At 45.4% G+C, this 12,006-nt stretch overlaps 1 protein-coding gene across 1 annotated transcript in view; it reads right to left on the bottom strand.

The window, feature by feature from the left end:
• LOC119441619 (uncharacterized) overlaps positions 1-12,006 on the bottom strand; it is a 98,311-nt gene that overhangs the window by 22,891 nt on the left and 63,414 nt on the right. Inside the window, exons 3-4 of the mRNA XM_049661463.1 lie at positions 6,302-6,717; positions 3,138-3,243 (exon numbers count right to left, since the gene is read on the bottom strand). Coding sequence (XP_049517420.1) covers positions 3,138-3,243; positions 6,302-6,717 — 522 coding nt within the window. The remainder of the gene's footprint in view (positions 1-3,137; positions 3,244-6,301; positions 6,718-12,006) is intronic.

The following is a 12,006-nucleotide window of genomic DNA, read 5'->3' on the forward strand; positions in this document are numbered from 1 at the left end:
TCATGTAAACCACCTATTTTACTTTTTCACTGGAAGCACACATCGTGTGTCTCTTGTTTCTTTTTTTCCCCTCAGTTTCTTTTTTCGCTACTGGTTATTTGGGACTAAAGAACGCAGTGTTTCTTCTGGGGAGAGCGGCTGTTGTGTACGTGGCAAGCGAAGCATTATGATTTTCTCTATTCTCAGCAGATACCTTGCGGATCTCAGGTTGTTACGTTATATAGCTGATTTTTTAGACGAATATATTTGTAGCGTGGTGCTCGTAAGCCGATGGTCATTCGTGCTCATTCCCGATCGTAGTGGGTACGCTGACGGTCTTTAAATGCCTGTGCACGGTATGCCCAGGTGTAGTAGAGTTAAGGGGCATCATGGAACCAAGATGTTTCGGCGCTTTCTGGCATGGTGTCTGTTGTAGCCTGTGCATTTCTTCGAAACATGTGAAGCGAGGTAATACGGCATTACTTCTGCGAAAATTTATTTTTAAGCACTGTAATGGGTTCTCTAGCTGTATTTACAAGGCAACTTTTCATATCCATAATCACTTTTGTTGTTTTACTTGTACTTAGAAACACTTTGAAGAGGACCAGTACGAGGGAAATCGACAGGATGGGCGCCGTCTGTTAAAGTCAACAGCGTTACATCATCATGAACTATATTTTCGAAGTGAAAAACATTGCTAATCTGTATTTGACTGTCTTAGTTTCATTTACGGTTTTTGTACGTGATATGTATGCAGTGTTGTTTATTTTTTCAATGTAGTTATCAGTGTTCTAATGGTTATTTATAAAATGTTCTGTACTCGCCATCGATGTTTTTGGCTGATGCGACGTATTCGATGGTAGCTGATGTATTCTGGCTGGATATCTTGATTAATATTACCCGCGGTTGCATTTTCTTGTTTGCATTCTTGTTTTCGATTTATATTGTGTGTAATAAGGTTGATGTACTGGCTTGAACCCCCCCCCCCCCATGTAATGAATAAATTAAAAAAAAACTCTCACTATCCCGAATTGTGTGTCAAGCCTACCTTGCGAATTATTTTTTATCTCGTCTTTGAACATAACCTTCAGGCACCACACAGTACATATAATTTTTCATGTACATATCTCTTTCATGATTGATTGTACTAGACATTATAAGTAAATGTATTTTGTGCATCGTTTGGTTTCTTGTGTGTACTAGGCAAGATTGACACAGACAAGTTACGTTACATGTTTCTCTACAGCACTAACTAAATCTTATTTTCGCATCGCAGTTATTTTTACACCAGCTTAATCCTGTCAGCACACAGTTTTGTGGGCAAAAAAAAGCAAAATTGCGCGTAGATATCGTCAAATAATTGCAACGAACGCGAAGAGCACGCGCAACGCAAGGGAAACTAACTGCCGTGCGCGAGTGGCTGGCTAGGGTAAAGGAGGCGTGACGTGTAAACCAAAATACAACAGCGAAAAAGAAAAACTTCCACACACAGAGGGTCGCAAACCTTATATACCAAGCATCGAAGTGAAAAAAAAAATAGTGCGTATTTCAAACATACACACGGCATGTTAAATGTAAATTGAATTAGGCAACTTGGGGCATGTTCCCGGCGCCATACATTTACGTCTTGGACCTTCGACGAGTTAACGGCTATTGGTTATAAAGATGTGAAGATGCGATACCGATAAAAAAATCCTCATCAAGGCAAAGCACTTGGAAGTGCGCCGCGAGTAACGCTATTTATAAACGCAAGCGTAGCCGAGTCTCAGCTCGTGTGACTCAATATGGCGGCGCCAGCGGGTTTGTCTCCACCCTGGACGGCGGCGCTGGGCATCGAGGCACCCTAAAGCGAGCCGCAGTGACCGCAGCGAGTGCGCTCGGCGCACCACGCCGCGGCGGCAGCGGTATCTACGCTACCCTGCACATCCAAATTGCACATCCACATCCAAGTTGCGCATTTTGCGCAGTAAAGCTGAATATACGTAGCGAATCCTGCCAAGGCGTCTAGCCAGGAGCGTCCAGGAGTGAGCACGCGCCGGCAAGCGGACGTCTGATCTGACCTTATCTTTCGCGTAGTTCAAACTATAGTTGAGTTTTCAAAACAAACGGAACTTAGTGGGACCCGGGCGGCAACGCTTTGAAAAGCAGTGTGGCCAAACTTTCATTCCTGAGCGGGCGGGCGCGGCCGAGCGTTAGCAGACGATAGTCGGTGATAGTACTATCGTCGTACTCCGGAAGTACGTGATACCTATCGAAATTCGAAAGGCGGATTTTCGCTTACTTGAACTTGCCTAATAAAGTGCGTCAATAAATATAATAAGCAGTGACAGCCTAGAGCGTGCTGCTCGCCAATTCGCCGTGCGTGGCGAAGGTATTTCTTCTCCTAAGACGACAGCAATCTTACGGTCGCTGAATATTACATAATTCATAATCTAATGGTGACAAATTCCTCGATGACTGTGCTGTACGCCGGGACACAAACTATAAAAACGATTGCTCAGGGCCTCAGACTTGAAAAAGAAGCACACAGAGGACACCAGCACGACCGGCGCACACTTCAGTGGGCAGAAACCTTGCAGGTTGTCATGCCACGCAGCGTTTACAGCATATGAGGAAGGACCTCCATACCCATTCCAGACGAGTGTGTGTCATCAAGAAAACGAATTATGCACAATCGAGTCAACGAACCAGGAAGCATAGAGAAGGAGCGACGTCAGCGGAATGTCTATTAAGTGGCAGCGAGAAGACCGGCACTGTAGTGAGAACAGCACCAAAAGCAGCAGCGCGCACTCTATTATTCATGAGGCAGGCGTCGGCAGATTGAAGATAGAAATGCATGATAAAGAGAATCTGTCCGTGCACATAAATGTCATATGTTCAATCGCGTTTGTGGTACGGAACATCCCTGATGTTTTATTTCTTTCAACGGAATGACTGCTGGTGATGTGCGAGCCGCCGACACCCACACCTGATACACTCAGCAACATTCCAAGCGACATTTCGTTCTGCAGTTGCAAGACGACGCGACAAAACCGCGACGCTAGCACGAGAGATGCAGCGATCCTGGAGCTCAAAGCATTTTCTTTTCTTCAGCGGCTTCAGCCAGACTGAATTTCGCTAGCGCGCGTGATGCGAATGGCGGCGAAGAATTGTCTCACCTTTCAGCGCGCTCGCTGTGTTCTCCCTCTTCTTCAACGTCTTTTTGTCCCGTTTATTCTGATTGTCTTCGTCGTCCCCGAAGATGTTGCGTAGCTCTCCAGTGATCTGCATGAAGAGGAAGGTTCAGTCGAATTAGCTTTACCATGCGATATTTGCGTTCATCTATAAGTGCAGCTTCATTCAGTGCATGACAACTGCGAATTGCGGTACAAAACTGGTGCTTCCATCTAAAAGCACAATGATTCAAGAATGTGATAATATAATGATTCGAACACTCTGTAAAAAATCTAGTGCATAATTGCTCTTTTTATATTTTGAGCTAGCAAAAATATGGGTTATAATTACCTTATAATTGACAACTAGGTTTCAGCTGTAAGCAATTCTTACGCAAAAGTTCCGGCGAAATGATCGCTGACGTCTTGATAACTGACAACTCGATGAGAACACTTGATTCCACTGAGGCGGTTTCCACCGTGGTGTAGAAGTGCAGCTACCAACAGGAAAGTTCAGATAGATTTCTGTGTGCTTGCTTCACCAGGCACCTATACTACCCCCAACTCCGCTAAACCGCGTTCAGAACAGTGTGCTTCCAACGAACGATCACTCGGAGGAGCTGCTAGCCATTAGTAATCTGCTGGGGCCTGATTCACAAAACTTTTCTTTCGTAAGTTCGGTTTCCATTGGCTGGCTGCCTCGGCTAATGATGTCTGGCATCCGGATTGGTTTTAATTCTTACTTACGAAAACTTCTAGCGTAAGAAGTCTTTGTGAAATCGGGCCCTGAACCGCAAGAGTGTCAGGATCACTCCTTGAATGGTTTTTCGAACTTCGGCTACCGAGAATCATTTCACTCCGTATTGCAAGTTAAAACAGCACGAAATGTTGGGGCCACAGACACACATGCACATAAGACCAGCGCTGTAGAAAACTGGGACCAAATTTTTGTCGAAAGTGTCTTGGCCATTGGACACCCGACTTCGCTTATATGTCCAACGTCAGCATTGGCTGAAAATTTCTCTTAAGAAAAATTCTAGCGTATGAACGTTTTGTCAATATGGGCCCCGGAGTGGGGGGGGGGGGGGGGGGTATCTATGGCTTCGTGCTTTGGTGCTGTTTAAACTTGCAATATGTAGTAAAATCTTGCCCGACAGAAGTACATCACCGCTTTTCGTGCCTCCATTCTACTACCTCCTGATACAAGTTAGCGAATACATTACACCACCAAGCTCATTGCTCAATCCTAGTGAGCACTCCATGCCCGCTGACTTGTCGTGTGCTGTACGCAGATTACACTTCGCTGTCGGACATCATTTATTGACTAATTCGAGCAGGTTTTCACACGAGCGACAGTGATCTTCCACTCCGAACATTATGTTCGTGGTCACGAAAAGTAAATGGTACGCTACTCGGGGCTATCTGAAGATACTATTGCTACAATTTTTTAAACCTTGACTCTCGGCTACCCAGGAAGCATGCGAGGTGGCGAAGAGGCAAGACCTCGACATCACCACGTGGGAGGCCTAGGCCCAGCCAACTAAACTGCTGGTTTCAATAAAAGTTTCTTTTTCCTCCTCCTCCTCCTCGCACGTTGGGGCGATTGTCGTCATGAAGAGCAGTGGGGAACATCAAATGTGTAGGCAAAGGCTTGACGCGAACCTCAATCCATGCATCCGAAGCCGGCGGGCACGCGCAAGCAAACAATAAACTAACAAAACGTTATGTTGATGGGCCTGTATTACGCACAACTATTGTGGGTACTGGTTATTTTCATAATACACTTCTCACTATGTTTCTTGGTTAAGCTATTTTTCGTGTGGTCGTCTTATCCTAATTATTGTTTACAAAGTTCAGGTACATAACCTTATATACCTACGCTCAGTAACTTTCCGGCACGCACGCATTTACAGTTCTTTTTTGTGGCCGCCATTGTCATCTACATTTTCACAAGAATTACTGTTCTGCGTTTACTGGCGGCGAAATTCAGCAAAAGCGTTATGCGAGAATTCCTACCGTCTTTTCCCTGTGGGACAATATATTTTATTTTCTTGGAGGGAGAGGGTTTATAGGAATTCTTCCCTTACGTTGAAATGTGGACAGTTCCATGTGTTACAATAACGTGGGGTGCATTCAATATGCAAAAGGTTCATACAGGGGACCTTTTTATAAAACACAGTATTGGGCAGGGCCGCTCCATATGTACACCTTTAATTTGGGCCGGCAATAAAAACTTGATTGGCTTAATAATATTAATGCGAGATAAAACGCTAGCTAGACTAACGGTTAATATAGCAAAATATAATACACGCAAACCCGATAAGATTAGTATGCAAACGAATATCGCATGAAAAATGGAAAATAAATGCTAGAGTACTTGCTAACAATATTGCAAAAGGCGCTTAGTTTAAATACCGCCCAAATTTTGTTGAAATGACTACGGAGTGTATTACCGCGATGCTAATAATTAACATAAATAAATGATTGCTTTTACTCACGTTTGCTAATCTTAAAAGTTAGTTTATCCGAAGTGCTTGTTATATACACATTGTATAATACGCGCATTCATGATTATGTCTGTATATGCGCCATGTAAAATGCATTGCACCTTATTTTGTTAACTACTCTTATGCCGACGTGTGCGTTCGGTGGCCAGGTTCTCTCAAGTGCCTTCTTGAGGGTTTTGGCCTGGTATTCCACAACAACGTATTCATTTCGCTTCATTTATTGCACCTTAAGGCCCCGAAGGCATAAGGAGGGGGGGGGGGGGGGGCGTACGATCAATGTTTCCAAGCGTCGCAAAAAATGCAGTTCAGGTCAGTGTTTACACCATGTGCTGTTACCAGAATGGCAATCACCATGCCGCAGTCGATGGCGCCCACTTATGCACATTTGCTTATATAACTGCGTATATGTATAGAGACGGTCGTTTACGATTTCTCACTGGCTATGTACTGTAAATGCGGATATTAAAAAGTTGACAGGCTTGTTGCCCTCCAAACTGCTTTCGTAGTCGTACGTTTTCACATGCGCTTATTGTACGGCGCACATTCCTATAGCGAGAGAAACGTGCAAAACTTATGTTGCGAAAGACTGGTAAACGCTTGCTCAGACCGAAGACGTACTCATTCATGCCAAAAACGTTCTATTTGCCCGCGCTGCCATCTCACCTTGTCGTCTGTGCTAAAACTGCTGCGCTTCATGATGTGGTACTTCTTCTTGCTGCCACCGCTGCTCGTTCCGCCTGTTGAAGTCTTACTGTCGGTCTTGGCTTCCCCTTTGTGAAGAGTGGCATTACCCATTACGGAGGGCACCGCGGAGCTCTTTCCCGAGCCCTGGTGTCCCAACCGGAAGGAAGACGTGGAAGACGGGTTGTGCTCCTTCAGCGACGAGGCCGCGGTCTGCTTCTTGCCGAACGCCTTCTTAAGCGTCTTCCGCCGGAAGGGAGACGCCGCGTCTTTCTGCTGGCGTCGCGTGGAGCGCTTGCGCTTTTCTTCTCGCCTCGCCACCTGGACGTGCAGCCGGCGCTTGAAAGGCGCGACCCGCTTGCGGATGCCGTACACTGGTCCCGACGGATCCATGTCAGCTGGCGGCCAGGCGAGCATCAGGATTCATCGGAAAGAGAAGAAAAAGAGAAAATATTATTTTAATTAAGCTGCCTTCGTGTGATGGGGTGTCATATTTACCATGCTATTAGGGTTGTAGTTTCCACGAGACATGTGTGGCAGAACAGCGTCGGCCATGGGGCAACATTTGCACGACTGCCGGCGAGACTCAAGTGCTTAAGAATATGCTCTGTGGACTAAGAAATCCTCCCCTTTATTGGTCTTATAATGAGCCCGGCCTCTTTCCTTTGTCCTCTCCCCTTGCCAGTGACAAGATTGGGAAGATAACGCTGATACACGTATTTTAGACACTTATCGGGTAATCTCGTAGCGTAACGCATTCGGCACAATGTGTAGCAGGATCTGATCATCAGCATCAGATCTGGCGTGCCTCAGCATCATGAGGCACGCCGTAGTGGGGATTCCGGAACATTTTTACCATCTGAGGTTTTGTAACGTGCACCTAAATCTAAGTACACGGGTGTATTCGCATTTTGCCCCCATCGAAATACGGCCCCCTTGGCCGGGATTTCATGCCGCGAACTCGTACTTAGCAGGCCAACACCAGAGCAACTAAGCAGCCATGGCAGGTGTTGCAGGATATGTATTTCTGACACTAGGAATTTCTCGTCTCTTAAATACAAGATACTCCTCTCGCAAGATCAACGAGGACGCCAGCATCGAGCAAATAGCGGTAAATAAAGCTTATTCCTAAAGTAACTCTTATTTTATCAACAAAACGTGACCAGATCTGTAAGCAATGTTGAAACATCGTTCTACTTCTATGCCATTCTTAATGAGTCCTATCTACTGCCGCCTAAAAAGGAATGCCCACCATAACAATTTGCTTAAATCACTAATGGTATGCCTCCGGAGAGCTTGATAACCATTCAGTGCGTAATCTGATTCGTTTAATATGAGACTTGTGAACGGAATCGTGAACAGACTTGTCAAACGCCTTTGTGTGCTATCTCACCAAGTACAAAATTAGACGCCAACCTGACAGCTGTTAAACCCACAGAGAAGTGCCAACTGTCCATTAGAAAGGCAGCACCGAAACTTTACTAGTTATGCAGATTAGCTGCGTCAGATCAACGCAGGTATTACCGGCGTCGTATACCATTGTGAACATTGATGTAGTACTTTAGTTTGACTGTAGAAAAAAGTTATTATGCTTGAATGGAGAAAAGGCGAGGGGAACAAGGTTGGTTGTCTGATAGGAAAGCTGCAAGTCACATATATTGCTAGCTTGCAGATGCCTTGTGCATTAAAGCTAAAATGAGATATGCACAAATGTATACAATGCACGAGACGAAGGGGAACTGAGGGATTCGTTTTTGGTTAGTCACAACCGTATGAAGGCAACAGATAATGAAGCCACAGAAAGCGTGGGAGACATTATTTCCAGTTTTATTTGAAATGAAGAAAGTATACGTTATCTGTAAAAGAAAGTGGACGAAAAAAAAGCGCTTGCCGCTAGTGCTACTCAAGCCCAAAACCTCCGCATTGCGCGTGCATTGCAGTACAAATTGTGCTGCTAGGGCGACTGTTCCCACGTCCACAACCACAACCACAAGCAAACAAAAGTAACAGGCCGCAAAAAAAAAACAAACCTACCATTCGAACCAAGCGAAATACTCCTGCAAAAGAGGATTAAATGTGCTCGAGAACCTGGTAAATATTCTTCTAAAAGCGCGATGACTAAGCAAGCAAAAATTCCGTCCGGAATGCATCAGCAGATAAGCTGCCCGCGAAATGTGTTGTTTCTGCCACTAAGCCCGCTAAAAATACGCTAGATCTGGCAGATAATCCTTTAGCATAACACCGGATATCTCCATCTCAGAGGCGAAGGAAAACAATGCCACGTGAGTAACTGCGCAATAATGTTGTGTCAACAGAGGTTTTGTTTTGAGCCGTGTCTTTGAAAGCGAAATTTTTCTTTGCGACCATCGCCGGCTTTTCGTGGCCGTAGGAGCTGCTTGGCAGCTCTGTAGCCGAATAGACCAACCCATCACAGCGGAAGAGCCACATGACACCGCCACTGAGTTCTTTGCATCACCAGCAGATCTAACTCTTCTCTACTCATCCACAAACAACGGAGGTGTATAAAACCAAAGCTCCCAATCATTATCATCATCAGCATATATTTATGTCCACTGCAGGAAAAAAACCTCTCCCTGCGATCTCCAATTACCCCGGCCTTGCGCTAGTTGATTCCAACTTGTGCCTGCAAATCTCCTACCTTCATCGCACCACCTAGTTTTCTGCCATCCTCGTCTGCACTTCCCTTATCTTGGTACCCATTTTGTAACTCGAATGGTCCGCCAGTTATCCATCCTACGCATTACATGGCCTGCCCAGCTCGATTTTTTTTGTCTTAGTGTTAATTAGGATATCGGCTATCCCCGTTTGCCAATAGTGTTTACCAATAGTGTCAATATGCCCGCTTGCCAATAGTTCCCAATAGTAGTCCAGAAAGTTTGATGCTTGGAATTCTTTGGTTTTCTTTAAAGATAGGTAGGACTTTCTAAAGATGAAGCGCCAACAGTGACAACGCACTACGAAGGAACAAAGACAGGACAAGGCGCTTCGTGTCTTTGTTCCTTCTTAGTGTGCTGGCGCTTCATCTTTAGAAAGCTATGCACCAACTAGCCCCACAACGTGTTTTACTGGAATAGGTAGGACACTAGGCCAAATAATAACGAGAGCTTGGTGGCGCCGCACCATTTCAAACAGAAGCTCATAGCATCCATCCATCCATCCGCAGCAGTGGTGGCGCCGGCCTTGTGGGCAAAAAAGAACCAGAAAGCTCGCCTTCACGCATGCGCGGCTGCACGATAATGAGGAGGTTAACACTTCTTGCCGATAGAATATATTCTAATTGTGCAACGTACGTATACGCATGCTGCTTTTAAAAGCATGATGCGTTCAATGCGGCCGTCATATTCGCTAGTAATCAGCCACTCCGCCTAATAAGAGGCTTGGTATAATTTGTGTGCGCCCCCGCTTGTGTGTGTGCTTGTGTGCGTGCGCACGCGCGTGCGTCCATGTACTCGTGTTTCGACTCACAGAAAGCTTCGCTGTATATAGGATCTGCTGAATTTTTCTTTTTAAGACAGAACAAGATCAGCTCCGTGACCAGCATAACCGCTAAAAGACAGTCAGAAATTTAAAATAAGAAAACACTTCAAAAAGGCGGATTTTCTTGCGTGGAAACAATTCGCTTGATCAAATAAACGAACACGAATCGAGCAATTTGTGCCAGAAAGGCCAATTTTAGTATTTACACAGAACTCTATTTTACTACAAAACTTACACAGAAAACTATTTTACACAGAAACGAAGGTGACATTCACCGTACAGGAAAGGGATTCACTGCATGTTTTTACAGCACCTTCATAACTTGACTGTTTAACAGGCTGCTATGGCCGTGTGTTGTTGTTTATAACAAGCACGGAGCAACGAACGAGCTCAAATAATTTTTCGGGCGGTGTGGAAGAGTGAGTTATCGCAGGCGCTTAATAAAAAAAAAACGACAAAAAAAAAAACGAAACGAACCATAACAAAAAGATACGGGGCTTCCGGGCCTACGCTCATTGAGTTTATAAAGATCGTTGCACTTTATGAAGCTTAAAAGGTTCGTGTAGACGGGCTTGCTGCTGTATGTGCACCATTCATTGGAGAGCTCATTGCCTGAACCGCGGAGAGGCAGTCACCGGAGAGCTTGCTGCCGCAGAAGAGAATATGTTTGGGCACGTTGGTTATTCACCGTAATGCAACTAAGATGGCGCAGTAAGGACGAGTGACAAGTCGAGACAGGACAAGCGCTAAGGAAAGGGCTCGATTGCTGCCACAGGGCGGCAAGCAATGGGCACTCCCACAAGAGAGGCTGTAAGTGTGATGTGGTAAGATAAAACAACGCTGGAGGAGCCGAGTTCGTCATTCGTATTTTTTATCTTTTTTGTTTCATTTGTTTGATCGTCGTTCGTAACAAATGATCTTTTGTCGGGTCTGCTTCCCTGGTGAGGTCGTAATGCCCTTCGCGTGATGGTTCGCAAGGAGCCTTCTACATTTACAGTGTGTTGCTTAGGCCATCTGTTTTCTCATTTATATTCAGCATTTACTGCATGGTCTCTTGTTTTGCACAAATAGACCAGCCGTCGGAACAAGTACAACGCTTAGCTTGTTAAACGCGGGAATAGGATCGCGCGCCTTCATAAGAAACTCGATCATGTGATAGCGTGCACAACAAATTTTAAGTGAAGTCCGCCTTATTTTAATGTTACTGTGGAACATCTATTACTAATATTTACCATATTCTCTCCAGACGTACACATTTTACCCCCTCCCCCTCCCCGCCGCCAGCCATCCAGCTGGGACGCGGTGTCGAAGCGATGAAGCGCTGATTAGCTTATTTATGAATCGCGTCTACTGGATTTGTTATAAGAGCATTTAAGTAGTTTTTTTCTTTTTAGTCTAAGCATTCAAACAGCAAGAAATGTCGGCCTGTAAGTGAATGCAATCCAGTAGTCGGAGGTTGCAACGCCCGGTGTAAGCTGTTCAACCAGCAAGTGCACGGCGGAGTCAACCCAATGGCACTACACGCGAGCAGATTCCCTACTCGTGATCGCGAGTTCTCCTGACATAACGATCAATATACAAGCAGCGCTTGAGGTCCTAGTTCCTGTCAGCGCACTGTCGACCCGTTGCGTAAGCATTTATATGTGCCTTGCCTTCGTTATGAAACTCGTTGTCGAGGTCCTTAACATTCCGACAGACTTCGTGTAACGTTTCTGTAGAAAGGCTATTGAGTTTCGTTGAAAACGTTTCGTAATTGCTAGAAATTCTATATGAGTAAGCTGAACCGTACAAGTGCTGGTAGGCGGCCTACGCCCGACTACGCACTCCATTCGTGTAGCCCGATCTGCTCCTGTTAGCCTGAGAACAGCCGGCATTGTCCACGAAAACAGCTTACTCTACCCGCTTTTATCGAGGTTTCGTAAGCACGAAGCGCCGAGATCGCCTGGGGTGATTAAATTTCACGCGCATGGCGAGGTCAACCGGTCAGGCTACCGGAAGCTGCTGCTGAGGGCCCGAGTTGCTCAGAACATTTCCTCTATTCTGGACTTTCCTCCATTTTCGTCAGAGTTTGGCGCTGTGCAGGAAGTAAACAATATGGTATCACGGTAGAACCTACCACATTTACTCGGTTCTAACGGGTCATCGATTGTAACGCGCATCTAATGTCCACTAGCAGAAGTGAAAAATGC

This window comes from Dermacentor silvarum, chromosome 2, assembly GCF_013339745.2.
Source record: "Dermacentor silvarum isolate Dsil-2018 chromosome 2, BIME_Dsil_1.4, whole genome shotgun sequence".
In the NCBI taxonomy this organism is placed as follows: Eukaryota; Metazoa; Arthropoda; class Arachnida; order Ixodida; family Ixodidae; genus Dermacentor; species Dermacentor silvarum.